The 22,757-nt window shown below is 38.3% G+C and overlaps 3 protein-coding genes across 3 annotated transcripts; 2 read left to right on the top strand and 1 right to left on the bottom strand.

The window, feature by feature from the left end:
• Nucleotides 1-539: 539 nt before the first annotated feature.
• On the bottom strand, nucleotides 540-7,636 carry LOC128711399 (WW domain-containing adapter protein with coiled-coil homolog). Its single transcript, XM_053806269.1, has 11 exons — nucleotides 7,593-7,636; nucleotides 7,181-7,205; nucleotides 5,558-5,666; nucleotides 5,322-5,471; nucleotides 4,678-5,233; nucleotides 3,762-4,566; nucleotides 3,336-3,688; nucleotides 2,672-2,937; nucleotides 2,339-2,529; nucleotides 2,122-2,249; nucleotides 540-621 (listed from the first exon to the last, which is right to left on the bottom strand). Exons 1-11 carry the CDS (start codon nucleotides 7,634-7,636, stop codon nucleotides 540-542), a joined length of 2,709 nt encoding a protein of 902 aa, XP_053662244.1.
• Nucleotides 7,637-16,369: 8,733 nt separating this feature from the next.
• Nucleotides 16,370-17,170, top strand: LOC128714980 (uncharacterized). Its single transcript, XM_053809862.1, has 3 exons — nucleotides 16,370-16,643; nucleotides 16,713-16,870; nucleotides 16,970-17,170. The coding sequence occupies exons 1-3, from the start codon at nucleotides 16,370-16,372 to the stop codon at nucleotides 17,168-17,170; spliced, it is 633 nt and encodes a 210-aa protein (XP_053665837.1).
• Nucleotides 17,171-18,063: 893 nt separating this feature from the next.
• Nucleotides 18,064-22,035, top strand: LOC128712633 (bifunctional methylenetetrahydrofolate dehydrogenase/cyclohydrolase, mitochondrial). The gene is made up of 5 exons (XM_053807522.1): nucleotides 18,064-18,101; nucleotides 19,774-20,172; nucleotides 20,962-21,136; nucleotides 21,218-21,836; nucleotides 21,908-22,035. Exons 1-5 carry the CDS (start codon nucleotides 18,064-18,066, stop codon nucleotides 22,033-22,035), a joined length of 1,359 nt encoding a protein of 452 aa, XP_053663497.1.
• The last annotated feature ends 722 nt before the right edge of the window (nucleotides 22,036-22,757 follow it).

Below are 22,757 nucleotides of genomic sequence, written 5' to 3'. Positions count from 1 at the left end.
TTCCCACGATTTATGGGAGACCAAAATAACAGGTACGTTGGCCATCGTACTTTGGAAAACCGTTAGGAGTAGATGCACGGTTAGAGAGACATTGGTTTAGAAACTTCATGTGCAGCTTAGAGAATGTCATGTTAGGGAGACTTTGCAGCTTTGAGAGACAAAAAATGTATTGAAAATGAAGGGACTAAAAATGTTCATCTTAGGGAGACTTGCTATCTTTGAGACACAATACCTTATAGAGACTTGAGTGTATATATTCCCGCTACGTGATGACCTATCACATGGTACACATACATTTCTCTTGTCAGCTCGACACAGTTCAATATGTTTTTAGATACAACACCTGCTTCTAATGTAGTTTTTGTATATTTATAAGCACATCAGCTGAATGTTTTCATTGTTATGGTTTCTGAGTGCTTATTGTTACTTACATTAAAATTTTGCTTAATTTAATTACAATTTTTCAATCGCATACACGGGTTTCTCATTTTGCACTCTTATATCCGACTGAACATGCGCTCAATATTCATACCAATATGCTATAGATCATCTGATGACATGAATGAGTTTTCCGATTTGGATTCTTCTAGTCTACGGATTTGCTGCCGTAGATACATTATTCTGAAAAGAAAAGAAGTTACATTATATTAGTATTAATAAGGAACTAGAGGGATATATAAACATCCAAACTACCTAGCAAATTAAACAAAGAAAGCTTAAATAAACATAATGTGTTATCATTTGTAAGATAAATTTACATCTAATGATATGTATTTATACACATCACCCTAGAGAGTGTTGATGCTCCCCCGGGAAGGATGGTTATCCTTCCATTTCTTCATCGAATTCAAGGCTGCATACGACAGCATAACTAGGGTAAAACTTTACGACGCAATGAGCTCTTTTGGAATCCCGGCTAAACTTACCAGACTAGTACGAATGACAATGACCAATGTCACATGCCAGATGATGGTGGATGGAAAATTTTCAGGGCCCTTTGCTACCATCAAGGGTCTGCGCCAAGGAGATGGGCTAGCTTGTCTACTCTTCAAAATAGCGCTAGAGAGGGCCATGGAAACTTCGGGTACCATCTTCTATAAATTCTATAAGTTCAGACTCTGGCATACGCTGATGGCATAGACATCATTGGTTTACGGCTCTCCGACGTAACGGATGCTTACCAAAGGATTGAGCAGGCAGCAGAAAACCTCAGGTTGGAGAGTAACCAGGCAAAACCCATGTTAATAGTGGCACCATCAGCGACCCTGTCAACAAATCATAACTCACGCAGAAGTGTCGTACAAATATAGGTGAGCGCTCTTTTGAAGTCGTCCAAAGTTTCACCTATCTTGGGTCAAAAGTCAACACCAACAATAACATTGATGTTGGAATAGCTTGCGCTATGGTGCTGGCTGCCAACTGGTCATTCTACAGGCTTAGGAAACTTTTCCACTCAAAACACCTGTCGCGATGAACGAACTATATAGCTTGGACTATATAGAACCTATATAGTTCCAGTACTCACATATGCCTTTGAGACATGGACTTTGTCCAAAACTGATGAAACCCTCTTAGTCGCGTTCGAGAGGAAGATGCTCAGATGGATTTTTTTGCCCCGTCGGCGTGGAAGGACAGTGGAGGAGCCGCTATAATGACGAGTTCTACGAGCTGTGCGACGAACTTACTGGCGTACAGGGGATTAGACTCGCCAGGCTCCGGTGGGCGGGTTATGTCATGAGAATGACACCGGACGACCCAGCCCGTAAAGTCCTTTTAGTTCGTCCCGGGATAATGGATTGGCAGATGAAGGAGCTCGAACGTGAGCGGTTTAGAAGATTGGTCCTGCAGTAGGCCATGACCGCGAAGCGGTTGTAGCGCCGGATAAGTGAGTAATTTTATCATATCATAACAACATGTATTATTACAAATGAATATAAAACGTAAAGAATGTAAAAATAGTCGGTACGTGTAGATACAAATAACATTAATAGTGATAAACGCAACTTAGCCAGAAATTTTTAAAATGTGCATTATTACACTATATACAAACACAAGTTAATACTAATAATAGGAACCGAAACGATACGCAAATAAAATACAAACGTAAAGGGTGACACTTACTTTTGTTCTTGCAGAGTTGCAGTAATTTCGGTTATCCTAACTAAACTTCTGGCACATTTCAATTCAGCGGATACTTTGCTGCACTGTAAATCGCCTAAAATATGTGCCTCTTCGGAAAGTTTTTGAATCTGCCAAGTAAAAGAAGGAAAGTAATGTAATCTTAACAATTAACAGGGCTATCTATAATTTGTTTACTATTTCTAATATTTATAATTACCGTTTTTTCCAATATTTCTGACGGCCATCCAGTAACGTGAGAAATAAGATCGGCTCGGAAATATTTTGCTAAACTAGGCGTTAGATTTGGGCCCTGAGATCGACCGCATTGAGACGATGCCATGACACTTTGCAGACTGCTCACAGAACTAGTCGTCGTCGTCGTTACTACTGTACTCCCCAGTCCATCTACTAAAAATTTGTAAAGTTCAAATGTAATGCGCACATTAATTAGTTGAAAAATTTTAAGCGTTTAAAAGTGCATCATAGTGGTACGGTTGTACACATTTAAATGCGAAATTTACACATATATGTAATCAAACTGCTTACTTACATTTTCTATGATCTACTAACGGTAATTCTAACTCCTGTGTAGGTGTGGGGGGTCCATCGCCTGTATGAATTGCATTACCGCTGCTGCATCCTACTAATCCAATATTGTGCATCATATTCGATTGATTGCTACAGTGACTATTAGAAGAGTGATTGTGGTGTGTACTATGATTTAAATGAGTTCCAGATCCAATGGAAAGCGAAGTCGCGTGGACAGGATGTGATAGATTACACACATTGTACAATGGCGACTGTAACGCATGATCTCTGCAAATGGAAATATTAAAAGAGTTCAATTAGTTTACATTCCATGCAAAAGTTGTAAACTTGGTTCAAAATAAATTTTAACCGTAATTCGTTACTAGCAATACTGAATGTGCCCCGACCTCGGCAAAATTATATTGAACTTTTAAGGAATTTTAAAATAAATGTGCCATGTGTATTTTTGCATATATTATGTTCATTTGGCGGTTTTTTAAGTTGCCGTTTTCTAGTTCACTGCTAGCTAGATTGCGCTATAACTACGCATAGTACGCTTTAACTAAGGTGTCGCAATTTTGCTCTTGAGCGATTGATCAGTGTTTCACCCTTAGTGTCCAATTACGATCAAACGAGATCGTAGTATTACAATTTAATAGCAGTAACCCATTTAATGTATGACTTACCTCAGATTAATCAATGTTGAACTGTTGCCGCTCATATCGTGCACGGTGCCAGGATTATGCTGCCGAGACTGCATCATTAACGCATTATTAATCGTTTGCAATGCTTTCTGTGGATTGAGGTCGTTATGTTCAATAGCTTTGTTGCCCGTAATTTGAGACAGAATTTTAGGCAATCCTGCTAACGATGTAGTTACACTGAGGGATGTCCCACTGCCTGCAGACGACACCTGGATGGAGGATTGAACTAACTGTTGAGAATATAGCGGTTGCTGTTGCGCCTGAGGCATCTGTTGTACAAGTGTAGACCCCTGCTGCTGTGTTAACGAAAGTGACACATTTTGTTGTAGTGAAGGCTGCATGAAGCACAAAAATATATGTATTAATGGTAGACAATGCGAAATAAATTAAACAAACTTATGCACATACCGCTATCGATGATGGCGGCCCCGGAGTGTTAGAACTTAGCAATCCTGCATCCACTGGGCATGCTTGTACACCAGATAATGCAGAAGAAGCAGTACCGGAACTATGAGCAGTGTGATGCAAAGACGGGGATGATATACTGGCGCCAGATGACGATGATGATGACGAATTTGATGAAGGTGTAGCATTGTGTTGTAGTTGTTGATTTAACGTTAACGGTGTATTGTTTGTTAATCCAATTTGGCTTACTGCAGAATTTGCCAGCATTCTTGGCAAATGGACCGGTAGATTGTGGTTTGCCCCCTCCGCTAGGACGCTGTTATTGTTACTAATGTTGTTGTTGTTCGATGCAACTACAGACGAAGACAGCGGTGTTCCACTACTCGTTACAGCAATCGTTGATGTATGAGTACTAGTATTACCTCCCACCATACTATGGTTTGTCTGTGAATGCTGGGACCCTACTTGCGTAAGACCAGCTGTAGGTGTACTCGAATGCGAGTAACTAGCTTCGGACGTAGGCGTCGAATCACCAGGACTAATATCCATATCCGGGGTTTCGTCCTCAAAAGTTCGCCTTCTATGAGAGGATAGTGAAGATTCATGATGTTGCCATCGCCCTCGAGAATTATTTTTGCTACTGCTACTACTACTGCTGCCGGAATGCTTTCCATAAGCTAAAGCGGACGAACGATTCACAATTGCCGATGAATAGCGTTCATCTCGTTCACGTTCACCTCCCCGCTCTTTCTCACGTTCTCGCTCCTTTTCGCGATAATCCCGCTGCTGATCTTTGCCTAGCACACGACTGCTAAAACCGTATATGAAATAAAAATATTGTTTAATCCATTATATCTATACTCACAAACAACACATGTTTGCATCTTTGTAGTTGCATTTTTGTTGCCCATTACTGTACCTCTCTTTCTCAATCCATTCGCGCGGCTTTTCCCATTGTGAAACTTCTGTTTTGCAGTTATAATAGTACTTCTTACCAGATGAGCTTACATGTTCGCTCCAATCTCCGACACGGCTTACACGGTCTCGGTCACTGCTTTGATTTACACTATTGGCAGAAATGTTACTTCCGCCTACGTTGCTGTTTGCATTCCCTGCAGTAATGTTCGCACAAGCGCTAAGCATGTTGCTACCAACATTACCACTGTTAAGAGCCCCGGCAATTATGGTCGCAGAAATACTACCAAGAACACCAATGCTGTTACTGCTAGCAGCATTGCCAGTTGTCGCATTACTACTACCTCCCCTATCACGTTCCCGTTCACGTAAACGATCGCGATCGCGTTCACGTTCTCTGTCGCGTTCAATTCGTTCACGTTCTCTTTCACGCTCGCGATCATCATTAGATATTCCACGTTTATCCAAAAGCGAAGACGTCATTTTAAATCTCCTATCGTGTATCGTACGATGATCAACATCTCGTTCACTACGACCTCTTTTGGGGGATCGGGAACAATCTGAAATCAATTGTGCATGGTTAATTATAAATAAGACTCATTAAAAATACATTAAGGCAAGAGTTTCATAATTAAATGTTGAACAAACCCGAATATTTATCCTTTTTGTATTCACGATCCCGCTCCTTATCGCGTAGCTTACTCATTGTGTATCCTGACGATTGATATCTATCACGATCACGTTCTCGTTCTCTTTCACGGTCACGATCACGTTCTCTTTCTCGATCTCTAGGCGAATCTACGAAACAATAACAAATGCAGATACATTAATGAGGGATAATGTTTTATACAAAACTAGTATTGCAATAAATGGGTAAGTATTACCATTTAACGATCCTCCGGTAGGTGAATTGTCTCGGTCCCGAGCATAGCTGGTGGATCGAGAAGTATTCTCCCGATCATAATCCCGCTTAGAGGAACCATATTTTGAATTCTGAGAAATGTTTATATAAATGAGTTTATATTTTCAACTCCTAGTCCCTATGAAAAATGTTATTATTATAACATTATCTATTAAGCTTGGCCTTACTACAATACATTAACACATTACTTTAGTTTTTAATTATTACTACTCACTACATTACTAACAATTTATTAAAATATTATTATCTTTTTTTAACTTCCTACGATTAATTAGTTAGCTATTCGTGTACAAGCATTGCGTAAACCTTTTTTATTGCCAGTTTGATAATTGCTTGCATGATGCATGCAAGATAAGAATTTATTAATTCAATAACACAGATTCTTCCTTTTTAGTCTTATGTTTCCCGTAATCATAAACCAAAAAGTTAATAATAAAGCATTCCTAGTCTTAGATTGTCTCATGATGTTATCCCAGTACGATACTGGTGTCGAAACGGTGATTCTTCGACTATATTTTATTTTATCGATTAGTACACAAACTAGATCGAAATTTCATTTAAACGGTTACTGGTTTATCTACCAAGCCACTTAACCATAACTTATTTGATTGAGCACATTGATCAACTGTGCTGTACTGTACACAACAGGTCTGTGCTGCATAATAATAATGCTACAAATTGGTACGGAAAGGTATTTGAGTGATTTATTGTTACACCAGCAGTTGCCCAAGAAAATCTTCACACTCGGAACCAAAATTATAATCGAAGATTGTATCATGCAATACCAATAGTTTATCTGCTTTTCACAATAAACAACATAAGTTTCGGGGTAAGGCATTCTAAAAGGAGGAATCGTACGGAAACAATGCAACATTCACTTGTGGTAGGTTCTTGAACGGCAGATAGCCATGTAAACATACTGTAAGAATCTTTAAAACACAAAATAACTTCTGCAAAAAACAACCAATTATTAAGGAATACTACAACGGATTGGGCCTAAGACAATGTGAGTTTGAAGCAGAAATCAACAGTACAATTGATCCATCTAATCCCTGTGTCAGGCACGTACTACAGCATGCATGAACTAATAATGCAATGAACGTAGTTATGCGAAATCTTTATCATTATTGTGTTTAATCTATTGTTGTACGCCCCATTTAATTTAGATATATAATTTTGACGAATTTAAAAGTCATAAATTTTAGACTAATTAGACTATTTAGACTAGACTAACATAAGACTAACTACAACATATTGAATTAAGGTCTAAAGAGCGGTACCAATAACACATTAAAATTGTAAAACTAAAGCTATCAATAAATATGCGCTACTACTACTGCTAGACTAATAAAATTTGCTAAATAAACAATTAACAAACAATCAACATCAACATTATTGCTAAAAGATTTAAGAAAAAAAAACATTGTTATGGATTTCTCGACAGTTTAAGATTCAACGCTTTAGATGCTAACAAACACACGATGCAAATATTTTTTAGCGAAGATCTTTCGTATTTCCTAATTTCATGGCCTCCAAGTACGAATAACGCTAATTTTTTGTCCATATAAACATACAAAATTAATACCTGATACTGATGAGACTGGTGATAGCTGAAAGATTTGAAGAAAAAAAGGGAATTAATAAAACATTCTACATAACCATTTTTCTCAAGTCTACCACTTAAACTAAATGAAACAAGATTGTGCTTAAGTGCTGCGATAGGTCAGTACAAAGAAAATTGTATTTTCTCTGACTGACCGTCGCCGACTCCTGAGCTGTGTTGCATACAAAACTGACAACAAGGTAAGATCAAGGAAACGACTCTATGGTTAAAGGAAATAGAAGTTAATTCACTTTTCCTTATTACGTAGAGTAATGATGTTTTAATGTTTTTATGCCGACTGTCAAATAACGATGCATGTATTATATGAAGCAGTAATGAGAAAAAAAATAGCAAACTTTTCTAAAGCTGGAAGAAATAAAAAATCGAAATTTACCCATCACTTAGCAAACGTTGCGGTTTTCTGGCATGCATTACCATTTAACACAGTAATAGTGTTATGCGAGCCTCGTTCTTTTAACTTGCAGTTTCCACTTATGTTCGCAAAGAATTTGTGGCTGTCCTACTGGAACCAAGTAGGATCAACGATGTGGTGCTACCTAATATGAAGTGCGGTACAATTGCCATACACTCATATAGAAGGCGACGTTAATGTATACGGAACGCCTTCAAAAAACGGCTTTAGGCAAATATAAACAAACACGATAACTCTCGGTGATATAGGCGCTACTAACAGCGAACGCAACAATTTCGTTAACCGCGTATCATTATTCTGAATATTCGATCTTCCAACAGGTTAATTCAATATCGCTTTAATGCCTCGCCTCAAATTCTGCCGTTCTGATGGCTGATTCACGGATGGTTAGATACCGTGAAAGCACCTTGTCATAAAGACAAACAAAATGTAACAAATAAAAAACAGAAAATGATTTCACAATTGCTTCGTATGCAGTGATCCAGCGACCAGTTTACACGAACGATAAAATTTACAAGTTTTCACTCTACGCCGCCATCACTGAAAAATAATACAACGAGCAATACGAGATGAGGGAAGAAAACTACATTGTAGGGATGTGCTATTCCGAAAAAGAACGCCCCATCCATTCCGAATTCGTTTGATGGATGGGATCGGAAACGTTCCATTTCGAAATAAAAACCAAGGTATATGTATTGCTCGTCACATCAAACAAGAGCAATAAACAATTCCAATTCATCACCCAATAACTCGGTGTTTTTGTTAGCCAAAAAGTCATTGTATGTTTATTGGATAGTTTTATTTGTGTTTATTAGTTACCCTGCAATCTCTACAATGTACAGCCAGACGCCGTTCTATTATTTCTTTAATTCTATTCTGGATTAATAAATTTGGTTTATTGTTAATTTCTTAATTTAAATAAATAAATAAATCCTTCCTGCACTATTTCGTGATTTTGTTAATACAAATACCTTTTCATATGTGGACCGACAACTATGACCATATGTCCTTAATTGTTACCGTATCCTGTGGTGTATCGCTAACCTTTTTGGGGTTTTAAGGTTTTCTTGTTGTTGTTTGTTTTTTTTTTATATGCTTTGACATTTCGATTGCGTGGGTAAATTTGTTTATATCTTGTGGTGGAATACTTTGATACTGTTTCCCTTCTTATAGCTTTTTTTCCGTTTGGTGATGCTGTTTTTTTAGAATATAATTCTGTTTGGATGAATTTTCATATTTTTTGACTTCTCCTATTTGTTTAGACTTCCAACTATTGATGAAGATTTCTTCTGATGGTAGTTTTTCTTTTCTTCTTTCTGTTCCGAATCTCATACAGTAAAAAATTCTGTGTGTGGCTGTATCTGGACTATTGCATGTTCTACATAGGCCTTTATCTGTTAGTTTGAATTTGTGTTGCCAATAGTTACTATAATCGTGTCCCGAAATCAGTCTGTTGAATATATTTAACTCTTTCGGTTTTAGTTTCATTTTGTTGTGCCACATTTTTTTTCTATGTTTCTCTGATATTTTTGGTATTTTTTGCCTTTAATTACACACATGTCCGTGTACCACCTATCTGTTTCTATTTTGGCCTTTTCTTGTAAGATTCCTATTGCATCTTTTGTACGAATTAGGTTGTTTATATTTAACTGCTTTTGGTGCCCTGTTTTGCTAAATCGTCCGCTATTTCGTACTGACAACAGTCTTGCCGAACTGTCACTGTATCAAACAGTCCACAGTGGATAGTGAATGGGATCATGTTTATTTATTATTTTTTAGATATTGCTACCCCTAGTATTTTTGTATTAAAGAGGATGCAGACACATAAAAAAAAACAAAAAATGTGATCTTAAAACTTCGTACTTCCGGAGGAACAATTTTTTAAAGTGCAGATTGTTTCCATGACATTCTGCAAATGAAAGGAACAAGTTCGACCCATAAGAAAACATCATATTACAGTAAAAAATACTATTTTAACACCAATATTACTCAAATGATTGGGTATACAAGATTGGTTCTTCGTTTTTATTCTAAAATTATGAATAAAAATATTGGTAAATTACCAAATATGTCCTAAATTATGTGTTATATCAACTTCAATGTGATGTAAAACCGATTTTGTGAGCGAAAACATGGAAATTTCATGACATCCTATATTTATTTATTTCACTTTTATTTGTATGGGCTTCGTCCACTGTGCTTGTTCTAAACGGATTCTCAAGGTATACATATTTTCGAAATGGGAATCAGACATCCCAGACAAAACCAAACTGGTTTGTTTTGTTTCTTGTTTATGTGGGATGTTCGATACAAGTTGACAGTGCACCTGCATACGATTACACGGGTTTGTTCTTGTCGTGTGGTCTGGTTTGTCTTGTTCGAGAACTGACAGCGCGCTGCCTAACTGTACAGATTTGCTCTTTACTATTATGGGAAGAACCTTGTTCTCGTTCACTTTCGCTTTTGTCACCTCGTTTATACTGTCGATATTATCGTATGAAAGCTTTGGGTCATCGTCCAACATTTCATCATTATTGGCCGTGGTCTTTTGCGTCTAGGTATCATTACCCTTCCTACCATACAGAAACAAAGGAAAGCCCTGGAGAGATGTCATTAAATCTGAGCTATTGTTGTTTAACGAGAGCGAGAGCGAGAGAGATTTTGAAATATGTCTTATCTTAACCGTGGTTGCGCTGCTACATTTTTTCTAAATCAGCACAACAATCTCAAGAGGTGTAGGCCTGCCATTTCTGTGACTTTACTTATCCGTAGCTGGATAGTCAGCCCTGCGATTTTACACGAGTTCCTAGCCACATATTTGGAGTAATCATATGGCTCAGCTTCAGTACTTGTTTACGTTATAGGCCATTTTGTAACAGACACTACGAAATAAATCTGACAACTGCTTTCAAAGCAATGTTTAAAGTGTAGGCTTAACACCGTGTGCGTCAAGGTTCAGCAAACTCTTATAAAAAATTAGATAAAAACCGGAAAGTTATTCCTTCTCCTCTTAATCTCTCTCTCTCTTTCTCTCTGTCTGTTCTCTTCTCGTGAACAGGTAATTCGAGAACAAAATGAATTGGGTTAAGGATAAGGAAGGAGGAGGGGGGGGGGGGCATCGATGCCGCCTTCAACAAATGGGGAGGGTACATTCAAAGTAACTTGTACACTACCTGAGTTTCTTATGTAAATTGTCACTCCATTTGTATATCGGGAATGTGGTAAACAAAAGCGTACCATTGTTCCTCTAGCAGTTGCCGGTTATACAGTTATACTTCATATTTAAGAGTACATGTATAACCATGTATAGAGGGTCAGAGAAAATTTCGTAATAAAAAAACGTTGAACTAAGAGGAATTAGCTTATTTATCGTTTCTTTATTATTTATCTTCTATTTTTATTTATTTTCTTGGCATAACGGCCTTCTAGGTCCGTTGGATAGGATTCCGGATGGGATTTTGGACAGGCCCAGTCGTGTGAAGACTAGCGCCGCCACCAATATACCACCGGCCGCCGCTATTTATCATATCTTCTGTCTAAATAACTAAACAAATTTCCATTTTTTCCTGGTATTTCGTTGCGTTTCAAAATTTCTAGGACTACCGTTCTCAGAGTTCGTTTGATTATCTATTAACTGTCATCTTTCTAAAAAATCACTAAACTGTCTGTTACGAACGTTATCGTAACAGAACGGCTCATACACGCGGTATAGTTTTCTTATAGCCTACTCCGGAGGGAGTTTTGGTGTCGGGTCCGCCAAGGACTCCTTACAGAATCAAACATTTGGTGCTTAAAGGATGTAAAATTCAAAAAATCTCAGTCTCCAAATACTAGCTTTATCTCTTCATCTCTCTTCTGGTTATTCAATTGCCATGGTCTACCCACTGACCATGGTGGTGCTTTGAAAGCGATACATTACATGAAATTCTATTATTTGTCGTTTGTTTTTGAACCTAACTAGTAATTCTGAATTTGAAACCTTACAAATATTTTCGTTTAAAGGTGTCGACGCTGACACCTAGATGGCGCAACTGTATTAATGAATTCGAATCCTGAACAAGAGAGCTAAAAAAATCACTATCGTTTCGTAAATACAAAAATGAGCGCTTTTTTCCCTTCGTCGGTCCCTTTTATCCCTTTGCTCGTCCTGGTCAACCAATGACCCCTAATCGAAACGTCCTTCGGCCCAATCAACTCCACTTCGTGCTGGGCGAACGCCATCTACATGTCATTTAGCTCTGACGCTGGTTCCTAGTTTCCCTAATTTCAATCGGACTGTTGATTTGTATCAACACTATCTTTGATTCCTGAAACAGATAAAAGCCTTTTTAGACGGAGCGCATTCTTGAGATTTACTATAAATCTCAGATTGATGATAAATCTCCAGATTGATCAATCTTTCTGTCAAAAAGTGCACAATCAAGTAGGCCGTTTTAATTAAGTTTGTTTCAATGTGTGATATGGGCTATATTTTGTCCCAAAAAGACACGAGAAATTGGCTGCAGGCCGACGACAGAGATCATAATTGTGGCCAGATACCTGGTCCCAACAGCGCCACTGAATGTTCTGTTGGAGATAGGCAATTCCTACCCCTCAACAGATCCTAGTTCGACAGATAGGTATGACACTTGTGGTCCAGGGAGGTAAACATTGTGCTACCTCATGAACTATATTATCACATGTATTCCGCCAATAGACATACAGGAAAGTGCACGTGTTGTTCTCTTTATTGTACTTATATATTCAATCCGAACTCTCAATAACACTTTATGTGTAAAATTGCGTAACCCCCAACATATACAAGTCGCAAACATACATCCGCACGACATATCGACGCAGTACTTTTCAGTTGTATTCTACTACGGTACCAGCACCGCTAAAATGAGATAAAATTGTGCAATTTTGAGTAATTTCGAGTTCTATTTACTTTTTCTATGGATAAAAATACTAAACAAACACCTTTTTGTGAAAAACCAATAAGTTATCACGATTTTTTGCACCAAAACACATAGTGCCGATTGATTGTTTTGATTGCACGAAGATTGCGCTCTGATTCACGATAAATCTCTGAGATTATGCGTTGGTAGGCTAAAATTCTTTTTGACATATGGAGCGCATTCTTTTGACAGCAAGATTGATTAAATCGGGCCGCTTGACAGAAAGATTTATCAATCTGGAGATTTATCGTCAATCTGAGATTTATCGTAAATCTCAAGAATGCGTTACGTTTAGGAAGGCTATAACATAGGTAATTATTTTTTAATTTTAGATGATAGGATATTGAAATCTGTTGGATAATGCAACGCTGTTAGTAGTAGAACGTAGTTCATAAACAGTGTAAGATCAGGATCAGTGTCAGTTAAGAGCGGAAACGACCAGAGCAATTCTCTTCTGTTGAAAAGCCTCGTAACGACAACACGTGTACTAAGAACCTGTAATAAAACCGTTCACACTTTAACAAAATCAAAGCAAACAATGTGCCTAAATGTAAGTAACGTTGAATGTTACATCTTGTAAAGTATTTCCCACTTGCGTAAATACTGCGAGTACTAGTTGTTATCTGGGGGAAATTACTATTTATCGCTAAAGCAGCGCAATTCTCTGTATAGTAGAAATAAAATATATGAATTACTACTGTTATGATGAAATACTAAGATGATACAACCTGAACTCTGCACCACGGCTCTCACAGGGTGAGTACCTACGTCCCGTGAGATGCTGTGGGGGTTCAGGATCAAGAGTGTGAGGATAAGAAAACACTCTCTCTCCGGCAGCACGTTAGGATAGACTAATAAAGTAATTGTGTTAATCGTATCCGCGCGCACGTCTTAAAGTATTCATTATTTTACACTGACGACAGACCTTAACAACTACGGCAAATGATTAGGAGTCGACTTGTTCATATCCCCGATTCGTCCAGCCTTATGGATAATACAAAGGTCCGTAACTGCGATGCGCGTAGCGATCGCGTGACACCACAATTAGTGTTGGGTAAAGTGCCGGTGTGCGCACAATGCGCACAGCACACCTTACTGTGCGCACAGCACAGCACAGTGCTCATCACCACCATTGTGCGCACATTGCTCGCCTCAAGCACTGTGAGCACAGTGCTCGCTGTAAGCACTATGGAGCGATGTTCGTACCATGACTATCAGCCCACTAGTTTTTTGAGAATAACTCAAAAAGTTCAAGAGATACACGAACATGGTGTTGTACAAAGTTGTTCGGAATAAAAAAACGCATCATTTCATATATTATTTGCATAATTTTATGCATGGTACATTCCGTACCATGACTATTAGGCCATTCGCAAATTCGTACCAAACGCTATCGTACACTAACACCGCAATATATCTAACACTAACTCTAACAATCTCAACAACATATTAGTGACGTCATAAAATGCGGTAAACAAAATTGATCCATTCTTTTCTTACTATGGATGCAATTATATCCATAGTAAGTTTTAGAGCAAAGTCAAAAATTTATCCATAATTGGCACGACTCCCCACGTGTTGTAGTGCGTGAAAATACGCACTTTTTTATTCCGAACAACTTTGTACAACACCATGTTCGTGTATCTCTTGAACTTTTTGAGTTATTCTCAAAAAACTAGTGGGCTGATAGTCATGGTACGGAACATCGCTCCAAAGTGCTTAAAGCGAGCACTGTGCTCACAGTGCTTGAGGCGAGCACTGTGCGCGTGTGCGCACAGCACACTGAAGTTTGCTACTTTACCCAACACTAACCACAATGCGCTCTACGGCGTAATCGGTCCGCTTTGCCAAGTTTCGGTTCCTCCTCTTCATCCTCATTCTCCCCCATCGACAGCACTCTATTGGAATTGTCGGCATTGTCTATTGGTCTGTTCGTACCTTCCTCCCCACCTTCCAAACCTAAACCCAGTACCGCATGCAGAAGCTTTGCTGCACGCCCCTACATTTGGTATTTATCATTTTTTTGTATGCTTCTTTATTTATTGTAAGAATGCCAGGTACTCATACTAACATGGGTTGTGTTTCTTCGAATATATTCCTAGACTCAACATAGTTTGTAAATAGCACAGCTGTATTAAAATATGAAATTTTATCTAGCAAGAAATTGCAGCTATTAGCATGGAGAAGCAATATCATCTTCGGATATCGCGACGTATACATTCAGTAGCCACACAACTCTATCGCCAGATAGTATACGGTAACGGAGTGTGGCCACTGAACCCACAGCCACCTGTGAACGCGCCAACTTGAATGTCAACCTCTAAATCATAGGTATCAGCAACTAAGGATAGGAATAATTAAAAAAAAAGCAGTTGCATTTTGGACTCAAAACCGGTTAACATTTTGAGTACTTTAAAGTGCAACTCACCGAATTATAAGTCGGTATGTTGGCATTGTTTGGTATACAATATCAGAACAATGACATAATTATATCGCACAATAGAACAGTTTTCTGGATTATAACCGGGATATATATATATATATATTTTTTTTATGTTTCGTGTAATTTTCGTGATATCTTGTGATCAACCAATGAAAAACCGGTGAACGCATGGATTATTGAACCTAACTATATTTAAACGTAAAACAGATAAGAACCCAACAGGACGCGCGCGCACCGACCGATAGCACAACTCTCTCAAAATTGCGCCATTGCCCTCGTTCTACTCGTGCCCTGGGACCGTTGAACTGCCGAGCTGATCCTTCACCTACACATCGACACGTTGACAGCTTGACTGTCAACGACGAGCAACTGGTCTAATCAGCTCGGTCAGATTGGATCACAACATATATATTGCTGTTAAATATGTGTAATGCGTGAGTAGTGAACATGCGAAAGTAAACTTGAATAGCTTCAGTATAGCAGAAGTGTCAGTACAGCTAGGAGCTACAGAAAATGAAACGACTCATTCGCTGCGAAACATTGTACGAGCAAAATATATATTAAATATCACGTGTATACGCTTAACTTAAACAATTTCTATATCATTTTTCCCCGAAAGTATTAAAACGCATTGTGAAATTAAGGTATTTGAACGATCTTCGAATCAAAAACAAAACATTGTTGTATTTAGCTGTGTTATTATCCTGATTATTACATGAAATATAGCTCTGATCGTATGATACAAAAACTATGGAAAATTGCTGCTCGAAGCAAATAAACTGGACATGCTATAGGCGTTTGGCTCCAGGTGGGATTAATCGAACCTGCTGCATTAAAACCATAACCAACTCAAATGAAGAATACTAACGCTGAACCATTTAAGACTACGGGTAAGAAACAAGCCTATTCTTTGCAGGCAGTCAACCCTCACATGGTTTGTAACAAGCGTCAAAGTGGAATTTAATCTGCCTCCATACTGCGATTATAAGCGTAACTAATCATTTCTTTTTACAGTCGAATTATACTAGTAAGTAAGAATGTGGGGTGAACATGCATTTTCTTCTCGTTTACAAAAGCAATCATCGTTTATTCTGTTGTTCCATTCTTCCAGGGACAAATCGATTGAAAAGAACAAGTTTACGTCTATTGTTTCTCTCAACTACAACTACATGTACTTCAAACCGTGCTGCGTAAGTTAGTTTGGATATAAAAGACTGAACAGTGCTGTTGTATACAGTATAGGAATAACCAGCCAACGGAACACACGTGACAATATAGAAAAGTACTAACAATATTTGCTGCATGTGAACCACGAGTGCAGTGTAACATAGTCTAGTTTGTTAAGTGCCAAACGCAACATGGCAATCCTAAGTGTCGGGAAAGCCACTGCTTTGAATTTAGCGATAATGTTCTTTTGTATTGGCTCTATTAAATGCGATAATTTTAAAACCAGATTATCCAACGCCGACAATGCAGACCGTTGGAAGGCAAATGAAGTTCCGTCCTCTGGGTGGACGCCTGAATTCTATGAAGGACCTGATGCATACAAGAAAGATTTTATAACATCTAATTATGATGAGAAATACTCGAGCAACAGTCCATTTTATCCGAGTAAAACACGTAACGGCTTCTGTACGTTCAGGTACTGGTACAGTAATTATAAATTAATTACTTGCTATTTGTTTCTTATTTCATTTAAAGCTCCATTCAGCGGTGGAAGCCTTTACTCGTCTGGTGGATTATACGATCGAAGACCAACCTATGGTCCAGCACGCCCAATCGATTATGGTGTACATGATTATGAAAGTTCATATGATTACGGACATGGATATGGGTTGAACCATCCATATGGATCCAAGGTGAGAGTTAATCATTCAACACTGCTGTTTGCTTGGTAAAACAAGAGTTACTATTATGTCAAATATTATCAACATACTAAACATCATTATCGAGTGCAGGACATAACAAAATCAGTGTGGATTCCTTTGGCTGGTGCGGCTTTGTTGGGGATTGCTGCTGCACTGGTTGCTAATCCTGTGCTGTTACATTTAGGAGTAAGTGCTGGAAAACGGAAACGTCGAGAAGCTACAATGAATGCACATCTTCTAGCATATCGGGCTCAAACGTGGAAAAGTGGCAGTAATTTAAATAAAAACTAACCGAAATGATTTCCCATGTCCCAGATCCCCTTGTAGTGTTAAGTAGCGTATGCAAAAAATAGTTATGGTATAGTAAAGGAGTATAGAATGTCATAGAATGTCACTACTGTGTTCTATTATCTATTAGTTATATCGGCCTGGTTACGGCTACGCAACAAAACTAGGGGGTATACGAAAACTCCCGGGTGTATCCAAAGGGATTTTGTCTCCGAGAATTTAGCGGTTGGCACCATGTACTGTATATAGTCTGATTATTACAACTAAAACTCTATGTATTACACAATCGATGTTAGTGGTTTCCGGTGGTCCGGACCGTCGCCCGTAGCAAGGGCTGACTATTCAGTATGTGGTTAAAATAAGTTTTACGGTCCGATATTTTCACGAAAAACAGTTCGGAAGCAGGGAGCCTTTCTGGTTATCAGCCTTTATCGAGCCTGTTTCGAAAGGAAACCGTATCGAATGATTCAGCAACATATCCTATTTATATCAAAACTTTCCCGGGGCATTCTCTCTATAAACACAGCATAGTCCGTTTAGCTACATCATTGTTAATTTGGTGGAAAGAATCTCGCCGTCGTTTCGTTATCGATCAGCCCAACGTTGATCGACTCGGGACCGATAGGAGGTTATACTACTGGTATATCGGTATCTCGATCCTGTTCGCACCCGCAGGGAATGGAAATTTCCCTCCGAAGCACTCTCGATTTGAGTGGTTTTTCTCACGTTTCACACTTCTCCGTCGTCATTTACTCACACTAGTATACGTAGTGCACATCGGTCTTGTATGCATGGGTGGGTTTAATGAGTGTATCTTCCTCGTACATGTCTTTCTTCTCCGTCCCACATAACCGTAACGCTTTCGATCGATATCGAGAAAAACGGAGAAGAAAGACATGTGCGAGAAAGATACGATCGATATCAATACGGTTATGTGAGACGGAGAAGGGAGACACATTCATTAAACTCATTTATCCATACAGGACCGATGTGCGCTTGTATGTACCGATGTGCGATGTGCGTTACAAGTGTGAGTAAATGACGACGGAGAAGTGTGAAACGTGAGAAAAACCACTCAAATCGAAAGTGCTTCGGAGGAAAATTTCCATTCCCTGTGGGTGAGAGCAGGACTGAGATAGTGGTTAGAGCAGAGTTCTTCGGAATTTTGTATGGCTTTTGGTGGAATTACTATGCTTGGGTTGTATGGCGTTTGGTCGAATTGGTATGCTTGGGTGATATGGCCCTCACGCCAGAATCTGTTGAGTGGACGTTGATCTCGGAACATTTTACTCCTCGTTTTGTATAAGGATCGGATGTTGTTGCCGATGTTGATTTTTGACCCAAGGTTAAATTTTGGACGATGTCTAAAGTGTGTTCACCTAAATGTACATTCAGTGTTCATTGAAGCAAATTAATAGGAAAACATAAACATTACGAAAATGTAGTGTCTTTTCAGAAGAATTAAAAAATTAAATAAACAATCTGCGTCTTATTCCAAATTCTTGAAACGAATGCAAACATGAAACTATTTACATTCGATACCCGAGATACGCGGATAATACGTTCCATAGAAATCAGCGTATCTCCCGTTTCCGCTAAAACATCATTTATATGTCGTATTAAGGGATCGAATACTTTTTGCAAAATCATATTCAATATTGATATTGATACGTTTATTTCAAAAATTACCTTAAAATGTATGTAATTAAAATGTAAATAAATCTATTTTCAAATTTTACGTATTTTTGAGATTATTTGAAATTTGCAAATTAAAAATTGAATTCTGCATACAAAAATCCACAAATCACATTTTTTAAATCCGCGTAAATCGAGACCGCATAACTCGGGTATTAACTGTATAAAGCTATCATTTGAAGTTTCAGTATCTATGAAAACTAGCATTGCAAAACAAAACAAGTTGCTTAACCCTGCACTGGATCAAACGAGCAAACGATTGATCCGGGTTTTCCGAATGACCGGGATAAAACCACATGGATAATTTTGTTATTGTTCTGTGAAATAGAAGTTTGCATATTCCGGAGCTCCTAAAAGGTTCTGCCGACTCGTAAGTGCAGTTTATTCAATTTGTTTGCTTGGTATGACACGCTATATTCGATTTCAATGTTGCTTCTTTGCTATGGAGACACGATCGTTTGCGTACTGTCTCGTTTTCAGCACGTGATCGTGTGTGAAGTAAATAAATCACAATCGAAGACGGCCTACTTTTGGCTTTGAGAGGGTGCACAGAGCAACAGAGGGTGCATTAGCAATGAAGAAAATGTTGTGATTTCTAAAGGTCAAAGTTTAGTTTGTTGATGAATTGTCATATCGCTGTTATTTGAACTATGTTCAGAACTCATGAACGCGCTTGCTTTTGGTGTTAACGAGGACGAGGAAATGATGATGAAAGTGATGGTTTTGGGAAAGTGTAAATCGCTGGTTGATTGAACATAGTTTCGACTGCCCATCTTGTGAGAGAGTTTTTGATTTCTAATATTGTACACTTTTCTTCATTCATATGATATATTTTTAGAAAGGAATTGTTTTACTTACATGATGCTTGTGTTATGATGGTTTGAACTACAGGTTTCATCATGTTACTGCAGAGAGTCCTTCGCCATTAAAATTCTTACCACTATTGCCGAAGTAAACAACATGTACGTCATCGAGTTAATCGCTTCTATGTGTAGTAGAAAGATGTTTACATCTACAAACAGATGTTTAGTTTCCTCCAAGCAGATTAAAATCGAACGGGCAGTCGCCGACTGGGTCACTATACTTGTGGTTCGTGCTCTCGGTAAAAGTGCTGGTTCAGTAAAAGAAAACATCATTGGTCAAAACCTAAATAGAGCGAATAACAGATTGTCGATTCTTGACATAAGAGCGGATTTGAAAATAGTGAACAGCTGCTTTGCTTACCCGAGTGCAAGGTTAAATAATGAGATTGCATATTCTAATACTACAATAAAACGTTTATACCATAGAACAACAGAAGTAAGTAGCAGGTAAGCGCAGAGTGAACTGTACACCTGTATACAGTAACATCGTAATGATAACTAGCCTACTAGCCAAATTATCATGCTTCTCGCTCTGTCTAACCTACAACCATTCCAGCCAAAGCGAGAAAGCGTGTTTGTGCTTGTTGAGTAAAATGTAAGCGAGTAGTTTAACTATGGCAATCGCCTTACGAGATTTTGACACGGCGTTGAAGGGGTTAAAGGGGAAACAAAGAGAAAGTAGATGCAATGCAGATTAATATAAAAAGAAATTTATTTTCAATATCCGTTGAAATATGTCGCTTCATAAATATTAGTGTGGAATTAGTTTCATGTGGGTAGAGTGAAGTAAACAGCGTAATCAAATGTATGAATTGTATTCTTGTATTGTACAGTCAATACCCGAGTAACGCGGATTTTAAAAGTTTGACAATTCACGGAGTTTTGCATGCAGAATTAAATTTTGAAATAGCAAATTTAAAAAATATGTTACATTTCTTATTTATAAAAATAAATTTTCATTACAATTTATTGTAATTCTTGAAATAAACATATACATATCTATTTTGAATGTGCTTCGTAACTAGGGAATAAGTAATCCCATACGACGACCTTTAATACGACGCATAAACGATGTTTTAGAAGAAACTCGAGATTCGCGGATATTCGAGATACGCGATTCTCTGGACCGCATTATCAGCGTATCTCGGTTATGGAATATATTTTTCAAGGGGGTAGCTTCACGTTAATTAAACAATTATAAGCTTGTTGAGGTTATTTTGTATTTGTTTACGCTAGTACTTCTAAGATGGCAAAGTTGATAGACGGCAAGCAGATAGCTAGCGAAATACGTGAAGAGCTGCGAAGAAAAATCGAAACATGGATGGCACAGGGAAACCGTGCTCCGCAGCTGACTGCAATACTGATTGGTGACGATCCTGCTAGTGCTACGTATGTTAGCAATAAAATGAAGGTTAGTTACCATCTAATGAATGTAACGGTTTAGAAGTTTTCAACGCGTTTACGTGCAACGCAATTTTGCAATTAATTTCAGGCCGCTGCGGATGTTGGTATTGAAAGCAAAACGGAACGGTACAATACAGACATTACAGAGCCAGAACTACTTGACCGTATCCATCAATTGAACAACGATGATGCCGTGGATGGAATATTAATACAACTGCCGGTTCCAGGCCACATCGACGAGAGGAAAATATGTAATTCAGTATCATGCGACAAAGATGTAGACGGTTTCAATGAACGTAACATCGGACGGCTTTGTTTGGATATGAATACTTTAATTCCGTGCACTCCATTAGGTGTACAAGAGCTCATCAAAAGAGCTGGAATTGAAACGTTCGGAAAAAACGCTGTAGTTGTAGGCAGATCCAAAAATGTGGGTATGCCTATTGCTATGCTATTGCACGCAGATGGACGAAACGACACTTGTGCCATGGATGCTACAGTAACGATATGTCACCGGTTTACTCCTCCGGAAGAATTAGCACGATTTTGCCGCATGGCTGACATAATAGTCACGGCAACCGGTGTGCCGCGGCTTATAACGGCAGACATGGTCAAGGAAGGTGTTGCTATAATAGATGTCGGTATCACTCGAGTAACGGATCCTTTGAGTGGCAAAACTAAATTAGTAGGAGATGTTGATTTCGAAGGCAAGTTTTATAGGAATACGGTTAATAACTTTTTTCAATTATAATAATTCGTATCTTTTTTGAATTTTTAGAAGTGCGCAAAATTGCTGGTCATATTACCCCAGTTCCAGGAGGCGTCGGCCCGATGACCGTTGCGATGTTGATGAAGAATACATTTATTGCTGCTAAGAATCTAGCCAAAAAAAGGCATACATCTTAATCCTGGCTCTGTATTATGAAGTATTGAAGTTTTGTAAATTGCACTGATTGTCAATTGTATTCTAAATTTCTATTGATTGTAAGGCCTTCACAACAAGCTGAATCGGTGTAAAATCTCGACTGAAGCATGCCATGTTTGTATGTGGGACTGTGAATGTCCATAAAAAGAAAATCAAGAAAAAGTACATAAAACGTAATGTTGAGTACAATATAAGTGTCGTCGGGATTGTTGGGGGCACTAAACTGATCAAAAATTAAAAAAAAACATTAGAAATAAAAACCTGATGTTTAAAGTTTCCATTGGCAAAGCAAATAATTGTAAATAAATGGTTTTTGTACAGTAATTTTTAACGGATGCGTTGAATGACCTATCATACGTTATAGTTTAAGACACAATAGCGAGCGGTATTAAAAATGGACATTCTAACGCAAATAATTGCTCGGTGGAAGCGGATTTCTTTGATTTCATTTACCCGTAGCTGTACGGGGGATTGGTCCGTATGGAATTTTGTAACGACCTTGTCGTGTCCAACCGGCACCGCTACCAATTCGTTCCGCTCGCGAAAAAAAAATCTTACTATCTGTCTGTCAGATCTAGTTGAGGGACAGCCTTATATGCAGAACTCTCAAACATTATACGAATTGCGAAATTCGTGTCGATGTTTTACATGTTACTTATCTATGAAAACTGTATTTAAGAAAACTTGACTAGCTTGACCAGAA

This window comes from Anopheles marshallii, chromosome 3 (genome assembly GCF_943734725.1).
Source record: "Anopheles marshallii chromosome 3, idAnoMarsDA_429_01, whole genome shotgun sequence".
NCBI classification, from domain to species: Eukaryota; Metazoa; Arthropoda; class Insecta; order Diptera; family Culicidae; genus Anopheles; species Anopheles marshallii.
Note: the sequence above shows the minus strand (reverse complement) of the source record. Positions and strands in the feature narration are given on the sequence as shown.

Excerpts from the sequence above, each read along its gene's own strand:
- LOC128711399 (XM_053806269.1), bottom strand. The coding sequence starts at position 7,636 with ATGGTAATGCATGCCAGAAAACCGCAACGTTTGCTAAGTGATGG. Across the intron at positions 4,567-4,677 it reads GAATGGATTGAGAAAGAGAG|TCGTGTGCTAGGCAAAGATC; the intron begins GTACAGTAATGG and ends CGGTTTTAGCAG. Across the intron at positions 2,250-2,338 it reads CAGAAATATTGGAAAAAACG|ATTCAAAAACTTTCCGAAGA; the intron begins GTAATTATAAAT and ends TTTACTTGGCAG.
- LOC128712633 (XM_053807522.1), top strand. The coding sequence starts at position 18,064 with ATGTGCGAGAAAGATACGATCGATATCAATACGGTTAT. Across the intron at positions 18,102-19,773 it reads ATCGATATCAATACGGTTAT|AGAGTCCTTCGCCATTAAAA; the intron begins GTGAGACGGAGA and ends ATGTTACTGCAG. Across the intron at positions 21,837-21,907 it reads AGGAGATGTTGATTTCGAAG|AAGTGCGCAAAATTGCTGGT; the intron begins GCAAGTTTTATA and ends TTGAATTTTTAG.
- LOC128714980 (XM_053809862.1), top strand. The coding sequence starts at position 16,370 with ATGGCAATCCTAAGTGTCGGGAAAGCCACTGCTTTGAATTTAGCGATA. Across the intron at positions 16,644-16,712 it reads TAAAACACGTAACGGCTTCT|CTCCATTCAGCGGTGGAAGC; the intron begins GTACGTTCAGGT and ends TTTCATTTAAAG. Across the intron at positions 16,871-16,969 it reads ACCATCCATATGGATCCAAG|GACATAACAAAATCAGTGTG; the intron begins GTGAGAGTTAAT and ends TATCGAGTGCAG.